General features: G+C 42.0%; 4 protein-coding genes across 7 annotated transcripts in view; 3 read left to right on the forward strand and 1 right to left on the reverse strand.

Moving 5' to 3' along the window:
- Positions 1–217: 217 nt before the first annotated feature.
- RB195_001785 (uncharacterized protein) lies at positions 218–1,859 on the forward strand (the record flags this gene model as incomplete). Of its 2 annotated transcripts, XM_064198726.1 has the most annotated exons (3): positions 218–591; positions 784–1,372; positions 1,422–1,859. In XM_064198726.1, the coding sequence occupies 3 exons, from the start codon at positions 218–220 to the stop codon at positions 1,857–1,859; spliced, it is 1,401 nt and encodes a 466-aa protein (XP_064054607.1). The 2 variants fall into 2 exon arrangements, with proteins under 2 accessions (XP_064054607.1, XP_013304048.2); XM_013448594.2 differs by lacking the exons at positions 784–1,372; positions 1,422–1,859 and having other exon boundaries at positions 218–634.
- RB195_001786 (uncharacterized protein) lies at positions 971–1,561 on the forward strand (the record flags this gene model as incomplete). Its single annotated transcript, XM_064198727.1, has 1 exon — positions 971–1,561. The coding sequence occupies one exon, from the start codon at positions 971–973 to the stop codon at positions 1,559–1,561; it is 591 nt and encodes a 196-aa protein (XP_064054608.1).
- Positions 1,860–2,076: 217 nt separating the features above from the next.
- RB195_001787 (uncharacterized protein) lies at positions 2,077–2,511 on the forward strand (the record flags this gene model as incomplete). The annotated part of the gene is made up of 1 exon (XM_064198728.1): positions 2,077–2,511. The coding sequence occupies one exon, from the start codon at positions 2,077–2,079 to the stop codon at positions 2,509–2,511; it is 435 nt and encodes a 144-aa protein (XP_064054609.1).
- A 2,712-nt stretch (positions 2,512–5,223) lies between these two features.
- RB195_001788 (uncharacterized protein) overlaps positions 5,224–18,258 on the reverse strand; it is a gene marked incomplete at both ends in the record, with an annotated part of 59,417 nt that continues 46,382 nt past the window's right edge. For 2 of the 3 annotated variants that reach the window (XM_064198731.1, XM_064198729.1), the window contains 14 exons: positions 5,224–5,266; positions 5,334–5,404; positions 5,802–5,900; positions 5,963–6,055; positions 6,122–6,228; positions 6,340–6,446; positions 6,502–6,685; positions 6,741–6,810; positions 7,164–7,294; positions 7,528–7,673; positions 8,207–8,392; positions 9,468–9,647; positions 10,117–10,285; positions 10,377–10,478. In XM_064198731.1, the coding sequence (XP_064054610.1) occupies positions 5,224–5,266; positions 5,334–5,404; positions 5,802–5,900; positions 5,963–6,055; positions 6,122–6,228; positions 6,340–6,446; positions 6,502–6,685; positions 6,741–6,810; positions 7,164–7,294; positions 7,528–7,673; positions 8,207–8,392; positions 9,468–9,647; positions 10,117–10,285; positions 10,377–10,478 (1,688 nt within the window). Of the gene's footprint in view, positions 5,267–5,333; positions 5,405–5,801; positions 5,901–5,962; positions 6,056–6,121; positions 6,229–6,339; positions 6,447–6,501; positions 6,686–6,740; positions 6,811–7,163; positions 7,295–7,527; positions 7,674–8,206; positions 8,393–9,467; positions 9,648–10,116; positions 10,286–10,376; positions 10,479–13,776; positions 13,851–18,258 lie in introns of those variants that run through there. The other variant, XM_064198732.1, reaches the window with a different exon arrangement.

Here is an 18,258-nt window from a genome sequence, read left to right on the forward strand (position 1 = left end):
ACTCATGGGGGCTTGCAACCTGCCCATGAGTTTTAAAATTTTTATACATGTCACAGCAATGGAAAAGAGTCTCCTGATTCCGGAGGAAAGCCTGGTGCGGTAGCGCCAGGAAGGGTGGGGATGCAAGAGTCATATACGCTACCGAAACGGAAAAGGACTAGGATGATGTACTTATAACGCACGTGCGCCCGCATCGGAAGCGGCCATCGAAGATCTGATGATGCAAGCCAAGAAGATCAAGTACGACGTCATCGGACTGACCGAGACGAGACGACGCCACCCTCTCAACGCCGTATATGAAACTGGGGAAGAACTGTTCTTAGGAACATGCGACAGTAGAGGTGTTGGTGGAGTCGGCGTCCTCGTCAACATGAGTACGGCAAAGAACATCGACTCTTTCGAAAAACTTACGACCCGAAGCGGACGTCTGTGGATGAGAAGATGTGGTCCAACACCAGCTTTGATTATCTTCGTCGGTTACGCTCCAACATCAAGCTACCAAGAAGAAAAAGTCGAAGCTTTCTATATGGGGTTGGAGAAGTTCTGCCAAGAAGATCATGCCTTCTACAAGATCATAATTTCAAAGCTAAAGTTGGCCCAAGAACTTAACATCGGGACCCAGGGCCTACGATAGAATGACCAGGGAGAGGCTCTCCGAGTTCATCATAACGAGTAAGACCGTGGGAACTCGCAATTCCAGAAGCCCTCCTCTCTACGCTGGACGTGGGAGTCACCCGGTGAAGGGTACCGCAATGAAATAGACCACATCATCGTCAATAAAAGGTTCTGCTTGACGGACGTCGCTGTTGTGCCAAAGTTCTATACGGGATCAGACCATCGCCTCCTCCGAGGAAGATTTCCCTTCACAAGGAGAGAAGAGAAAGCCGCCAAGTTCAGAGAGAGAAATCCCAGGACTATCATCAACTGGGATCTCTTCGCTACGCTAGCCGGCTTTTGGGAAGATTCCGCAATGGACAACATCGACGAGGAATATGACCGTCTCGTTGAACACCTTCACGACTGCACGAAGAAGGCTGAGAGTTTTAAAACCATCAAGAGACGCCTGTCTCTTGAAACTCTTGAGCTGATATGCCAGCGTGGAGCAGCACGAGCCGCAGGGAGCCAAGAACTCACGTCCGAGCTCGCGAGAGTTTGCAAGCAGGTGATAAAGGAAGACCTTAAGGAGAGAAGGGTGAAAGTGCTGGCTGAAGCTGCAGAGACGGGGAAAAGCATCCGCTATGCCCGTCGAGACTTCGCCAGTTGCAAGACGAGAATGACTGCTCTCCGGAACACGAAGGGAACAACCACTGCATTGAGAAGGGGAATGGAGAAAATCATCTACGACTTCTACTCTGATCTCTTCGACAGCCATGTCCACTTGCCTACTTACCATCTGAGAGAAGACGGACATGTCATTCCAGAGGTTCTCCGAAATAGGATATGCTATCATGTCAGTAAGAAATCGTACGGCACCCAGTCCCGACAGAATAAGACCAGAACACCTGAAGAACCTTCCGCCAGTACTCTTTACACGTTACCTGTCGGAATGCAAGGTTCCTAAACAGTGGAAGAGCAGCAAGACCGTGTTGTTGTATAAAAAGGGAGATCCACATGACATCGGCAACTATCGTCCAATCTGCTTACTGTCCGTCATGTACAAGCTCTTTACAAGAGTGATCCTTAATAGGATTGAAAAAGTCTTGGATGAAGGACAGCCATGCGAGCAAGCAGGGTTTCGAGAAGGATTCAGCACGATTGACAACATTCACACTGCTTCGAAACTCATCGAGGTATCACGAGAGTACAAGATGCCGCTCTGTCTCACCTTCATGGACTTGAAGAAGGCCTTCGACAGTTGAGACGGAAGCGGTCGTGGAAGCCTTGGACAACCAAAGCGTCCCTACTCAGTACATAAAGGTACTTCGAGAGTTGTACAGTAGCTTCACGACCGGAACTTCGCCATTCTACAAGAATATCGTCATTGACGTGAAGAGGGTCTGACAGAGTGATACAATTTCACCCAAAATATTCACAGCCACCCTCGAGAATGCAACGCGAAAGTTGGAATGGGACGACATGGGAGTGAAGGTTGATGGTTGGCAGCTACACCATTTGCGCTTTGCTGATGACATCGTACTGATAGCATCCAGCATCAGCCAAGCGGAACGAATGCTGACCGAATTCGACGAAACATGTGGATGCGTCAGTCTTCAGCTGAATCTGCAAAAGACGATGTTCATGCGCAACGGATGGGTCTCGGATGCCCCATTCACGCTCAACGGAACGAACATATCCGAATGCACCAGCTACGTTTATCTGGGTCGGGAACTGAACATGATGAATGACCTGACCTCCGAGCCGGGCAGGAGAAGACGAGCGGCTTGGGGAGCGTACAAGAGCATCGAGGATGTAGTGAAGAAGACCAGGAACACCCGGCTCCGTGCTCACCTCTTCAACACCACCGTACTTCCTTCTTTGACCTGTGCTTCGCAAACCTGTGCATTTCGCTAGCAGGAAGAAAACGTGAGCGTCATTGAACGCGCAATTGAGAGAGTGATGCTAGGAGTATCCCGTTTCACGCAAGTGAGGGACGGGATTCGAAGTTCTCTCCTACGTCAGCGATCGAAGATTAGAGACGCCGCAGCGTTTGCCAAGGAAAATAAAATAAGGTGGGCCGGACATGCGATGCGCTTTAACGACTACCGTTGGACCAGAGCCGTGAGCGACTGGGTTCCCCCCGATAATAAGCGCACTACAGGAAGACCGCCAACCTGATGGTCAGATTTCTTCATGAAGTCCTTCAAAGAAAAATATGATGCTCTTCGTGGCCCACGCGAAAGGAGGAACCACTGGGCTACTCTGGCACGCGGTCGGGACAAATGGAAGAATTACTGACACCCGCTCGACCAGTTCGAAGATCAACGGGAGTCAAGGTGATCAAGGTGATCACCAGAATCGAAGTGCCTCAATCGTTTAGATTTCTACTTTTTCTACGTTTTTTGAGCAGCTTCCATCGGAAACCAGAGGTTCCCATTAATTCTTTTGTCTTTGTGCACCATTTCACTCCCATATATTTCTTTGATACGCCAACCGTAACACTTTTAGACTAAGCGGATAGTTGAAAACTGATGAAATGACCAAAATGAAATAAAACTTCAGTCAGGTTTTAGTGTTCAGAAAGCTAATTTTTGTTGGCAGGTTTCATTCGTCTACTTTCTTTGAAAAGCATAAGGCTTAACTTTGAATGTGAAGAGAGTTTGATTATATCATGATCATAAATATATAATAACGGACTTATTCTGTCACGTGTGTGTGTGTATGTGTGTATGTGTGTATGTGTGTATATATATGTGTGTATGTGTGTGTGTGTACGTGTGTGTGTGTGTGTGTGTGTGTGTGTGTGTGTGTGTGTGTGTGTGTGTGTGTGTGTGTGTGTGTGTGTGTGTGTGTGTGTGTGTGTGTGTGTGTGTGTGTGTGTGTGTGTGTGTGTGTGTGTGTGTGTGTGTGTGTGTGTGTGTGTGTGTGTGTGTGTGTGTGTGTGTGTGTGTGTGTGTGTGTGTGTGTGAGTGTGAGTGTGAGTGTGAGTGTGAGTGTGATGTGAGTGTGAGAGTCAAGAAGCCAGAAAGCTATAAAATGGGGTGCCACTGATCTACCGGCGTCGGATTGGTGCGCCGGCCCCACATACCTGTAGAAGGGGTTGCGACGGGTCCACCGGCGTCGGACTGATGTGCCGGCACCAGATAGTTATAATCATAGGTGCGATAGGGAGAAGCCGGACCCTCCCCAGGTGAAGGGGGTTTAGCTCATGGGGTGCAGCTCAAGTGAAGGGATAATTTCGCAAACCACCCAAAAGTGAAGGGGGTAATTTCGCCGACCGTTTAAAAGTGAAGCATGTCCCTTCTCCAACCGTTCAAAAGTGAAGGGGGTCAGAGCACCGGCTCCGACTATCGCATCTATAGTTATAATATGGGGTGCGATGGGTCCCGCGGCATCGAAATGGTTGTACAATAACTTGCATAATAACTGCGCAATAACTAACAGTGTGCATGCTAACAACAGTGTACATGCTAACAGTGTGCAAAAGGTAAATGGGACATTTCATAGTCGTGCCCACTGGGTGCGTTGTTTTCCACTTTATGACTCCTTCGCCCGTGTAATTCCTTGCACGTTTGCCACAAGTTGGTAACATTACTTCCTGAGAAAGTGGAAACACGCATGCAAACGGTTGCTTAAATAGTAGCGAACAGTTTACATGATCTGACGTAGAACGTTATCTTTATCAGTAGGATGATATCTTTCACTTCATTTTGTGCTAAAACATCATTCATTGATAACTCTTAGGTAGAAACAGAAGGAAAACCCAAATTTCGAGTAATACTTTAAAATTGTGTCTACATTACATCCAAGGAGTGCTTAAATGTGAGGTTTGAATGTTCTCCAAATGTAGAACTGACGAGGTTAGAAAGAAAACTATGGAATCTTTTGCCTTTATTTATAATAAAAAAGATGAAGAAAGGTTGTTAGAGATACACAAGTCTAATTTCACGGAAAAAGGCACTAATTTTGATTTTCGTTGATCAGTGAAGGGAAGCGAAGCGAACACCACAGAAAGTCTGAAGTCTGTTTTTTTTTTCTTGTTTTTCTTGTTCTTCTCTTACATTCCTTCGGATGATAAGGCGAAGTTCGCCGGATTTGTCTACGGTGCCTGGTCCTGCTCGTGAGGGTACACAAGAGAACAACCGTTTTATTCTTCCTTAATTCTTTAAAATTTCATATATTAACATTTCACTATCACAAGACAACCTTTCATAAGCTCATACTAGGTATGATCGAATAAGGACTATATATAACAGCAGGTCATCGGGCTAGTAGTAAAGTAACAATAAGCAAAACAATTTGATTTCGCATAGCGGTCGTATTCAAATCACAGTTTAGTTCAGTTATCGAATCAGAAGTGAATTAGTTGCTCAATGACAAGTGAAATAGTGCAACAACCAAACACAAATAAAGGCCCATTGGAAATTGTTAGACACTGGTTCATGAAAGTGCTTGCTTACATCAACATGGTATGGACACATCCAGTGAAAATGTGACATACGGACCAAAAAGTGCAGCAGCACTTCTCCGGTGTTACCTTATTGATAACAACTAATATGTACAAGTAAAGGATATGACAACAAAATTACTGATCAACAAAATATGAGCCAACTTCGTGTTCATTTCCTACTCCTGAACGCTGAGCTTCCAAAAACCAATTGTTTGATCGCTAAGTGAATGTAGAGAGATACATTGATGAAATCACTCATAAAAGAGAGTAAGTCAAGAGAACTGACCTGGACGCTGTAAATACCATACCTCTGTTTGAGCAAACCGAGTTAATGGCTTCGCTGTGTGCTTTCGGCATCTATAAAATGGTTAAATATGACCTTAATCTCCGTACTTAGAAAATTTTCACGTTACGAGTGTAATATCCGGCGGTTATCTGCTTTTTCATGGATGAGTGATATGAACTGATTCCTTAGTGAGAAAAAAGTGATGTGCAATTTAAAGCTTGTGACAAATATCAGTCCCGACAGCTTCGAGAAAAATCCTGGGTTACCACAATTTTGTGCCACCTTTTGCCGCTGGTCATAAGAAACGTAATACAGTACATCAAATACAAAGAGGAATCACATAATTACCCAGTTTATGCTCTGATAAGGCTGAATGCAAAAGGGGAGCGAGGACGAAGAATAGCTGGTGCAAAGAAAAGTGTTCAAAAATTATATTTGTAATACGGAACGAGTAAAGCCGAAATTAACCTCCTCCACAATCTTAAATCGTCGCGTAGTTGTAATATCCCAGAACTTCATTGTACCTTCCTTACAAACAGAACAAAGCAAAGGTCTTTCTGTGTGTTCCTGGAGAAGAAACTTTTAATCGCAAACTCCGAGAAACTTGGAATCTGATTCCAGTAACTCACTCCAATTAAGCACATTCCTTGAATGAAGCTATTGTGTGCATTCAGTTCCAAATGATCTCTCTTGTAGTCGGTAAGCGCAAACTTCATGATGTTCTGGAGTGGAAAAGAAATCCCTTGGAATTTTCAAAGAAAATTATCTCAGATCCTGGATGGATTTACCTTGTCTTTGCTTGCAGAGAGCACATAGCCACCGAAGGGAACTACGCACGTAACATTATCATAGTGAGGAGGTGTGAAGTCAACCATGGCCTCGTATACGCCTTCACCTTCAAAATAACGTATGAAAAACAACTCAATGTGTCTTCGTAGTGATATTAAAATTGAGCATTTCCTGTGATGTTGAGTAAGGGTACATAAATAAGATCGAAACCGCGAACCTCCAACACTTGTTTGGAACATTTTTACATAATGATCTCGAGAGCCCGTGAATATTTGTGGCAGACCATCTGCTCCTTCAGACACGGCTAGGCATGACACTTCTGATCTAAACCAATAAGGTGATGAAAAGAAACTTCACAAGAAGATGAAGCTTAAATTACCGCGGACTATTAACGGCCCCTATCAATCTTCCGAACGATGCCCACTTCTCCAAGTTCCAAATTCGAACATCACCACCAAAGGAAGTGAAGAGCAGACGGCCAGATGGATCGACCTCGGCAGCATTCACTACGGTCTCAAGGAAGGGTACGGTATTTTGACGCGAACCAGCGGGTCCCCCGTCGCCTACAAAACATTTCATAGTTTTCTAGCCGCTTAGAAACTGGCGCTGGAATCTCACCGTCGTTTACTTGCCCGCTCGACTGCAATACCCTTAAACAATCTTGTGTCCTCAAGTCCCATACTCGAATCTGTGAAAAAAAAGCTAACGAATAGTTGCAGCCGAAACTAATTATGTGTGTCAACTAAAATGGACAGCAAAAAAACTAGTGTTTGTCGAATGAGAAATCGAAACTGCCGAATATCGATTACTCATTCAAGAAATCTTCTAAGAACAAGAAGAAATATGCCCTATCTTCTCTGAGTAGGTCTTAGAAAAAATGAAGGATACATAGGATAGCGAAATTTCTAGGCTTCCATTTAGTGATTAGAGAGAAATCCACTCTGAGCACTCCTAGTACTTGAAATGCAGTCGCAAGAAGAAAAATGTCCTCACCTCATAAATTAGAGTTCAGGCAAATTTTTAATTTTTAGGACAACGCACCTGATACATAGATACAGATATGGCCAGCTGTGAATTGGGTATAAAGCGTACAGCATGGACATTATTTGGGTGAACACCAAGAGTCCTCACTTCACTTCCGGTTTGCAAGTCCCACAGTTTCGCCGTACGATCTAAAGAGTTGAAATTTCTGCTTGAAATTTTATATTTTTGTAACTTTTAATTTACAACTTTAATTTTTTAGATGCGATATGCATTTTCTGCTGTGAAAAAATATGAATGAACTGCTGATCTAATACTGCAAAGAATTCACTCTTCTAGAATATCACTAACATGAAGTATAATGAATTAAAATTTATACTGTCAAAACGAAAGTTAAAAATTTCTTGACGCCAAAAAGAAAGACCTTTCGAGCCAGAAATGAGGAGATCCTCCGTAGCTGCCACGGATAGCACCGCCTTTGAGTGCCCTTCAACGGTTGCTGTTCTTGAAACGACCCTATACTGTGTACCACCTGTACCTGGCCGCACAGGCACGATTCGTCCTTGCCTCCTGAAGTAGACATCGCTCGATAAAAGGAATGTGGAGAAATCAACTCCTACAAAACAAGTCTTTTCACAGATCTATATATCCATATATAAGCAAATTGGTTTCAGTAATGAGAAGTAAAGCGAAAGAATGAAGCTTGTAGCACACCCTTAATCTAAATCAGATTTGCTGTGCAACTAGTAGAAAAGAGGTCCTACAAACAAACAACAATATTTTCCGGAAATAGAAGCGAAAAAAAAAACCAGAAAAGAAGCGTACTAGCTGAACAAACAACTTCACAACACTATTTGCAAGCGGTATAATGGCAAGGTTCTCAACCCAACTAAACTGAATCGTGAGGGTAAGACTAGGATAATTTAGAAATCGGTAGTGTTAGCATAATGGTAACTAAATTCGTTAAAAGAGCGGTGGTATGTTCACATAAAAGCAAAATTTCAAAGTGAACGTATGCAATAATTTCAGATGTTCTGTGAATATCCATCATGCAAAATGGCACAAACCACAAACTTCAAAACTGGATAGCCATCAACTCAGACCGATTCAGAAGAGTTGACGGGCTGGCTTCCGTTGACCACGGCACGAGACGTGCAAATACTGACTTCGACGCACGTGTTGGATCGGCTCCCGCACGTTCACGTGGTATTGCCGGTACTTCATCCCTTGCTGACACTTCAGCCAGCGACGGTAGTCGCGATGTTGAAAGCATTCGGCTACCCAGTCTACTGAACAACTACTACCACCATCAGGCACACACGGTTACAACTGAAGCAATCACGCATATTAACACTATCAGCATAAACTTCAAAAAGTTAGTACAAACTTCCTACTCGAAGTGCTTGGATGTTTTTCATCTTACGACAGAAAAATATGTTTCCTTTTATCTTGCCACTAGCACCACTAAGTGAATGAAGAAAAATTTAGAACCGTCGTGGTATTCCTTCACGGAGTATTATTGTTTAGGTCAGTGGCAACGTAAAGGAAGCATCAACACAACAAAATATATTACACAAGAAGATAAGAAGGTTCCTAATTCACCACATGGTTGTCAGATTACTAAAACAAAATTTCGTGGAATTCTAGGTGTCAAGAAAATCCCCATAATTCAAGAACTTCGAAAAAAAGTTTCCCCACTGTTCGTTCTATTACATCAATATTTTATTGTATTATGTTGCATTATGTATTCAATTTGAGTTCTAAAAGCGAATTGAAAAAAAGGCTGAAATCATTTTCTAGGAGAGCCCAAGTCCTTCTTCAAAATCTCTATTTATCATTTTCAAATGTTTTAACAGTAATACGCGTTTAAAGGCAGCATACCACGAATCTGAGGTGGTGCGGATTTCAGGTGGAGTATTTGTACACGGGATAATAGATTATGGAGAGGGGTGTGATTCCGTCCATTTCTTCCTAATTGCCGTAAGAAACGGAAGATGCGCGCGTGCACAAAGCTGGCACACTCCAATCGAACTCATTGCCGGAACGCTCAAAGCCGTGTCTTCCTGGCCGTTTTTTACTGCAATTAGGAAGAAATAGACGGAATCACCCTTCTCTCCATAATCTAGGACTTCGTATAGGCGTAACCCACTTGAAATCCGTACCACCTCAGATTCGTGGAGTGATGCCTTTAAACAACGGTTACCAGTTAGCGGTTAGCGTCTCTTAAAGCAGACGCATCCTATGTGCAAAGTTTGTTCTAAAAAGAATTATCTTCATCATTTCCATGACAATCTCAACCATGTGATGAATACACTCACATATTACAAAAAAATAAACAAAACATTCTGAAACAAAGCACCAGACCCTCGCTTGGTCGGAGGAGGTGGTGGCGGTCTAGAGGAGATCGCTTGACCCCCTCCTCGAAATGATCTTGGAGGTAGATTAGCGATGGTGTTCCGAAATTTGGAGTTTCTTCTGAACGGTGTTGTTGGCAGATCCGTCGATGATGAGGAGGAGGATGGAAGCAGGAACGCAGCAGCATCGCTGAACCCAAATTCACACTATTCCATAGCGATAAAGCACAAGTACTACAAATCCAGCACGTCCAGAGTTAAAAGAGAGGGACGTTATTTGCGTTGAGGGGCATGCATATTTGCAGTAGCATTAGACAACATTCGTTAAAATTGTGCAAAGCGTAAAATAAATGTGCAAAAGCATGGCAAGCCGAGTGAATGAGAATATTACTACAAAAATGTTACTTACTAGGATTAGAGATGTGGGATTTTCGTAACAAACACATCAAATTTCACAGAGAGACATGCCTTGAGGGCAAATATTTGCAAACATAGGTCAAAATGTTTACATCTGAACAACCGGAGCGGAAGTTTCCGGTCACGTGAGCGTGTACTCGCATGCCAGTACCAAAAAAAGCGCATGCAACACGAAGTTCGTATGGAAACGATGGCTGTTTACACATGATAACTGCCGACTCGCCGCAAAAATTCAAACGCACATCCGGTGTTTTTTTTCCTTCTTTTCTTCATCTCCACCGCTTTCTGCTTTCAATGTCTCTTTTGGTGCAGTTGCAGCAGGTTCGACAACTTCCGTTGGATACAGTAGCTCATCAGCTGTTGCAGTATGGCGACGAGCACGGTACGGTAGCGGTGCGGAATCAGATCCATCTGGGAACAATCATTTAGTATTTGCTCCTAGTAAAACACGTATATTAATAATATTTAGCTCAGTATTTCGAAAATGCATGAATTTGCTAACCAGTATGGTTTGGAGAGACACTACCATTCCTCAGGGAAGCCAGTGAAGGAGATCTGCTTTTCTTAAGAGCGTTCTGCTCAAGCATTCCCTCGACATCGTTAACTAAATGCCACATATCAGAGTTAATGTTATTAGGAAAAATACTACAATAATTCCACAAATGAAGTAATCTCATTACCCTGAGAGAAGTTCTTTATATATGTGGAGAGAGAACTAAGCTACAGTCGAGTCAAAGCGACATGAAGTACGGTGTAGTTGCATAAGCGGCTGCGCTCGACGCAGCGCGGTGGAGATAGCAGTCGGAATTGGGATGGGACCGTCGCGAACTTCAGCAGTGAACGGTGGTAGCAGGGGTCCCTACTCGGTCCTAACCGCTACGCTCCACCGCACCGCTTCGAGCGCAACTGCACCGCACTTCATGTCGTTTTGACTCTACTATATACCGTAAAAGCTCCTCACATGTACTGACAGCGAATCCAGATTAATGTTTGCCCAATTCATGCCTTTTGACGAGTTGACTCCCGCGCTGGCCATACATTCTTACATTTTCGTGTACTATTACCTCAAAGCGAATCCTAGAGAACCTTTCTCAGGTATATGCGAAGTGATTTGTAGTTGAAGGTTGAGTACCGCGGAGTAGTTTCGACTGGGACATAGCATTAAGAAGTGTGTTGGGTAGAGGTGGGTGAACCTATCCCCTTCGTCAGAGGAAGTATAGGGGGATAAGTAAACTTCAGGGCATTTTGTCTCCTAAAACTATTAGTAAACTAATCGCTTATTAGCCGCAATCGCATAGTTTTGAAGAAGAAAAAAGTCAAGATTTAGGCTGTTTTGCGTTTTTGTTCTTGCACGATTCGCAGGGATAGCGCGTACTGTGGATCAATCTGAGCTTTACTATCGTTCCATAGCCACTGCCCAACAATCCCTCAAAAAGTACACCCCAACGATCCTTCAAAGTATTCGATAGCGCCCCAAAGAGCTCCTAATAGGAAGAATAAGATGCTGACACTTAAAACACAACAAGAATATGACATATTCATGTAGTTCTGAAGAAAACTCCTCAATCTCTTTCCATTAAAAGCGTATTTGGTTTTAGATAGGAGGAAACTGATTGTTTATGATCTTGTTTCAGATCATAATCAATTGTCATTTCAAGTTCTTTTTATAAGCCCACGTACATATATGATTTCATTGGTTGCGTGCAAATATATAGTGCTCCTAGTATTCTGTCTAAATTTCACCCAAAATTTCACTCACTCAAATCAATCTGAAATCAACTAACAATCTCGTGCAGAAAAATTCTCTTTGCACAAAAATCGAGAAAACTGAAATTATTGGAGCAAAATTCTGCATGATTAGGTGTGAAGTGATCCCAAATTAGTTAGGTTCTAAAAGGCAGGGAGAGAGGGAGGGGGAAGGAGGCGAAAATCTTTCTAAAGTGGAATTTTGTCAAACATCCTCAATTGAACAATGTCCTTCTACAAAAGGAAGAAAATTGCAAGAGCACATCCAAAAAGCAGAAAAAAAGTACCCCACAAAATAAACTTTTAAAAAGGACAGCTATAGCGTCACGTATTCGCTTAAAAACAACACTCACACCGAAAAAAAAAATCAAATAAATTGTAAGGATTTGCTGGTGTGAGAGTTGGGATGTAATGCACACAGTGAATGTAATTCAAATTTTTCTCATAGTGAATGAGCGAGACGAGAAATGCAGCCTAAAAAATTTTCTATGTACGAAATATGAACTTTCAAGTACCTTTTTCGGCTCTCAAGATCACTGACGTTGTAATAATTAGGCTATGTGAGTGGACAGGAGACAACACCGCTAGCGTCACAGGCTAACCCACGTCATCAAGCACAATTGTAGATGACTTAATTTTCTCAATCGACGTTCAACCTATTCTTTTTTCCATTTTCAAGATGACTGCGCAGGGTTTCTCTCTTTGTTCTAAATCCAGCAGAATCCAGTGAAATCCAATACCTAAAATTGCGCTACTAGCGTGGGTGTTGCCCTTGAGAACCAGATAGAATCATGCCCATCCACTGTCGCATTAAAAAGGTCACGGCACATTGCCGGAGCCGAAAAAAAGCAAGATACGAACGGCAAAAACAGCGGATGAACAGCGGACGTTGCGAATTCGATTGCGACACAATGAAACACAATGAGTTTATCACATGAAGCGGCTGTGAACCACTTACTTTATTTCTGCTCCCCAAAGCTCAAAAATCTAAAAACATCTAAAAACTAGGTCTGAGCATCAGGACAGCTACACTTGTTGAGAATGGTCGGAACTGAAGGAGATCAGTCACCCTCAATCGTATTCTCCTTCAAGGAAGAAAAAAAAACATTAGCAAATTCATACAACGGGAACAGAAACGGAAATGGGGAAGCGTTCATTACAATTTAAGCTGTTAGTAGTTAGTCTGTATGTCCACGACGCTCTGTCGTCTTTGGCGATTGAAACGAATATCGATGATAGTAATTCCACTCTCAATAAATATTGGTTATGGGGAAGTCAGTTGTTTTTTATCACTATGACTGCGATTGATATCCATGAAAAATGACTCGTCATCGTGGATGAAGTTGGAATACAACAAAGGCTCAGGTGCTTCAGACAAAACCTTCACTTAAGAGAAAAAAGTTGTTGAAGCGATGCGCAGATGATGTTTAAAAAGGATTCAGAACGTACAAAAGATCGCATTTATTTACCCGCTGTGATAGCAATAAACATCAGGATCACTTGCAACCTATGCAGCAAATTTAGCTGATGAATGACACCCTTGAATGTCTGAAATAAGCTCGAATCGATTCGAATCAAAATATGCATAAAGTTTGGAAGTAAAAAAGAAAAGTGTCATAGCAATAAGGTGACCGAGGGCATGTTTGCACTGAAAAACACTAGTCGAACTCATTCACTTAAATTTAAACTCCATTTTAATCCTCTCAGATTACCCCGTATCAGTTATTGAGGACGGCGTGTTCTGGGGGCAGATTAAGTCGGGAGATCTCAGGGATTCACCACACTTTAACCGGGCACCTTCTGCTCGCCTTTTTGTTTTGCGCTAACTCGAACTAAAACTTCATGTTAAACTCCTTAGTGCATTTGGTTCTAGAAACTGAATATTTTCTTGTGTAGAATTATAATTTTTCTGATGCGGATCTAAGACTGGTTTTTTCCAGTCATACGAAACAAGAGGAAATAAGCGAACGACCTATTTGTTGGCATTCTTTTGAGTAGCCGAGACTCGGATACTATGGAAACATCATTCAGGAGCAAAACACTCCCCTTCGTAAATCTCTTCCGAGTGTGGTTAATCAACGTTAGACACTCTAATAAGGAGATTTATTTATGCCTGAGCTCAACAGTGCTGCGTTTAACTTGTTTCTTTTCTTTTATCACGGTATCATTTGTATAACTTTTCGGCATATTTTTGCCAAAATATTCTCGACTCTTATTCCACGTTGAATTTCTGAAAAAAGAGAACTTCCGTTGTAGAAAAGAGGATTTTTTCTCATGAAACAAGATTCGCGATTTTCACATTCACTTCAACAAAGGAATCCTTGGTGTGACAAAGTGAAAATGAATGGATGCTGAGCAAATTCACAAATCTTTCCACAAGTTTGTCAGATGCAATCCAGCATCAATCTACGCGATTTGACGAACGAAGAGATTGATTTGACCAATTACGAACGAAGATTATATCATTGATCATTCAGCTAGTGAATAACTCTTACAAAGGGCAAAGATCTTGCTGCATGCTAGATGAAAGAGACGAATCTTACATATTACGAGAGCTCATAAAATCCATATATTTTTGTAAGGGATTCTTCATAGAAATCGGAATAAGTGAAAAACATGATTAACAATTTTCTTTGAAGAAATCGTGAATCGCATTCATTTTAAATCGTTCCTTATCTTAAAATGAATCAACTTTCTCGTCGATTTCATCAGCTTAAGGCAAAGTTTTAAAAATGTGATTGAAACAAAATTCCTTTCTTTCCCCATCTTAATGTTTGTGATCTAATTATTACATAAAAGCCTCTGGTGTATCAATCCGCTTGAGATGCCCTCACGCGTTTTAGTGCAATTGATCGTTGAGGTTTTGGGACGCGTTGTGGCCTATACAATGACTCGCAGTGACCAACTGATGTGCTCAGTCAGGAATTTATCCTGACTGAGCACATCAGTTGGACTCATCAGTTGGTGCAATAGGGAGGACTCAGACCCTCCTCAGGTGAAGGGGATCTAGCACATGGGGTGCGGCGCAGGTGATGAGGATCCCTTCACCAACCGTACAAATAGGAAGGGAGTCCTTTTGTCAACAGTGCAGAAGTGAAGGGGGCTCAGACTGTAGCATGTATGCTCCCAAACAAGTCTGCTACCAATATATCGAAATCTGAAGGATGAAGGGCTCGGTTGGCACCTGATCGGTTTCGAACCATTGCTGCATAGCTCATTTGCAATTATCAAAACAATATGTAGATACATTCCATCACCCTGCCAAGTCGCACACAAAAGACTGAACTCATAAGGGCTTTTAATGTAATTCAATTCAATTATACAAAGAGTCCTAGCCAATTTTGTAACAGAATGAAAAACCCATTAATATGGGCTCCGTTAAAAAAAAAATGCACTTCAAGGGAAGCCCTCTTCAATATATTAATTCAACTCAGAAATGGTAAGCTAAGAATCCGACGAAAGCAGATGAGCGAGCAAACTTTCGATGAAAAATGTGGCTGCACTTGCTCACGATCAGATAATTTGTAGCACATATTCCCTCATTGTTTACCAATAATCCGAGGATAAAGTGAGATGACTATCTCACGTCGTTCAAATACGAACTCTGCGACATGTTGGTTCAGTTCTTAGCAGTTTACCACTAAACTAATTTAATTCAGGGTGGAAGAAGAGTAAATCGCCTCGAAATAGGCAAAATTCCGGATTTCTCTTTTCAAGCGATTACTCACTTTTTATCTTGTGTCTAAGAAATCTTCGTCGTTCCAAAATCTTATTGATTTTATCTCTTTATTCTCTTCTCCTGTCTGTAGTCTTCTTTTTTCTCTTCAACTTCTTCCACTGCCAAGCCACATCAGCCACCCCCAAAACGCGTAATGCCCAAAACCGAGTATGATGCCATGCTAACCAACACCAGCAAAAAGTGTCAAAGTGTCACTTTTGCAATGTGGCGCGACTAGTTTCTGGAAAAACGTTAATTCATAGAGCCCTTCACCAGCAGATTTATCGTCTGTTCAAATTTTCCACCAAATTAGGTCCTATTCCCGCATCTGGTAGATACATGGGGGAAAGACCCCAGTGTTTGTCATTATAAATAGCAGGCAAAAGTACGTGTTTTCCTATAAAGCAGGCGATGTTCGATTATACAGTTCTCCGATGTTTAATTATATAGTATGCGAAATAACATGCAGCTAATACATAGTTGCAGTTTTCTCCCAATTTAGTACTACATATGGGATTCACAGTCTGCATCCATCGATTTGACACAGAACTACGAATTACGTGGACACAAGTGATACACTTGGTATAGAATTCTAACCATGTCCAGAATAGTATTGAAGATGGAAGATCACTGGTTGTTGGTTGGATGAAAGAGCTCGTTTGCCAACTTGCTCATTCTCGACTTGCTGAACAGTATTGACCATCAAAGTTTCGAAATCACATTGTGATGAAGGAGAACACCTCGGATTTCGGTGTTCGTGGTCTGCTAATCTTTCGCACCGCAGAGGTGATTTCTGAGATGTTGTTTATTGTTGGCGTTTCCTTGTTGAGAAATTCAAAGGATGTTTTGGGCAATAGCAGAGTGGTAGTGTTGTCTATATAGTTGACAAGTTCGCCAACATAGGCTACGTGTAGAGCACTCGCTTTCTTCAGTGCTGATCTCATGCAACAAGACAGAGTTAGCAGTATAAGCCACTATCTCAAATATCTGAAGATGTGGTTGCAGTTCGCATGCGGTGTCGGATTTCTCGCACCATGTTTTTCAGCTCACACCAAAGCCAGTAACTGCGCTGAGGAACTCTAAACTGTTTGCAGATGTCTATATACTGCCAAAGAATTTTGAACTGTTCACGTTATCGACTTGTTAGTCAACGGTAGCCACTACGGCAACGTGAAGGACGTTCCCGAGTTCCATTCTCTGGAATTTTTTTCTCGCCTTGCTACTTGTTCTCCATTCTTTTTTTTTTTCTTTCTGAATTTCTTTCACGCAGAATAAAAAAGAATGAGATAGGTATTATATGCTATGACCATGTAATCTCAAACCAAATTGAGAACAAAAGAAGAACATACCTTTTTAAAGGAGGTAACGCACAGACAAGAGTGTCAGGAGATTGCAAGACTATCACTTAGTTATCTTTGTGGAATCTATGCGAATCTATCCCTTGTCCTTATTCCGATCCTCCCTCAAAAACCTTCACGCAAACAGCCGATTTATCACATATCTAATGCAAAGCCATGCTTGCTGCGTTGATTGAAGACCACTCTGTAGCAGACGCGCGCGCTATCACGGGCATTAGGCTTTGACGGATTCAGGATGAGCTCGCGATTGTTAGCCGCTAAAATTACTCGCAGTCGAGCGAAAATGACGTGATTTAGTAGCCGACGGCTTCATATATACACAACACCCGCTATCTGCTCTGCTCATCCTCATATTTCTCTGCCCTGTGGCGTTTCAAAAGCAATTTCATCCAGGGCACGTCATCGATGAGGTCCGTTCGAGTAGAAAAAATTCAACGATAACCAACAAATAGTACATGCATACTCGCGTGTTTGCATAGAGGAGAAAGAAACGATGAAGAAGTTCACATTTAATTGGCTGTTACACCAGTTTTTCTAGTTAAACTTGCGCTGAGCTTTGAAAACTTTCAGGGCAATATAGGTGCTACCGTTCTCAATGGTTTAAAATTAGTTCGTCGAGAAAATTATAAAAGACATCTCCTTATTAAAGGCCGAGAGAGAGCAATGCAAGTTTTCGTTGTTGCTAAACTCCGAATCCCTGTACAAATCAGTCTTATGAATCTGTATCATGTCGTTTAGGAAAGGATATGATGAGAATTGTGTAACTATGCCCAAATTCTCAGGAGTGAAACAGCTTTATACAAGAAATAGAAAAGGATTCTTTCCTGCAAGTTGTTGTGGGCAAGATTTTTTAAGAAATTCCTGAAACTGTAACACTTTTTCTTACTTCCCAATACTTCTAGCTTTGAATATCACTACAGCTTCTTTCCTTCTTTCTTCTGGATCTAGAGATCCACTCAAACAAGAAAATAGAAATGTCCAAGATTTTACAGCAGAAAATCTGTTGCAAAACCTCTTGAAAATGATTTCATATGTCCCTGTAAATGTTCCAACGCCTAAGTGCTAATATCCCTTTTACTATATCAGGAAATCTCGCAATACACAAAATCCAAATCTGCGGTTCCAATTTTTGCGGTTCCTTTTCCTGGTCTACAGCATTATGCACTCAGTTTAAACAGTTTAAACAACACCACGTTTAAACAGACGTCTACACTCATAGGAATCATCCACACAATTTTCTATAGCTTTTTTTAAAGAAAAATATTCATCATTTGCTATTCCTGGCATTTGCTATTCAACCAGCTCCCAGCAATCATGGTGGAACAATTTCTTTGGTCTTCTCACATTCGATGATAGCTCTTCTTGCCAAAACGTGACATTCGGTATAAGGTCACGTGGCGGATAGCCTCACTCCCTACTTGAGAAAAAACTGGCATTTTCTCACCAGAATACACACTTGCTCCAAAAGACCAAAATATGTACCCATCAGTCATGTCCACCAAATATTCGAAACAGTCTTTCATGATGTGTTGCTTGGGAATGTGCGCAGATGTCTGGCAATG

The sequence above is a fragment of the Necator americanus genome, chromosome IV (genome assembly GCF_031761385.1).
Source record: "Necator americanus strain Aroian chromosome IV, whole genome shotgun sequence".
Lineage (NCBI taxonomy): Eukaryota > Metazoa > Nematoda > Chromadorea > Rhabditida > Ancylostomatidae > Necator > Necator americanus.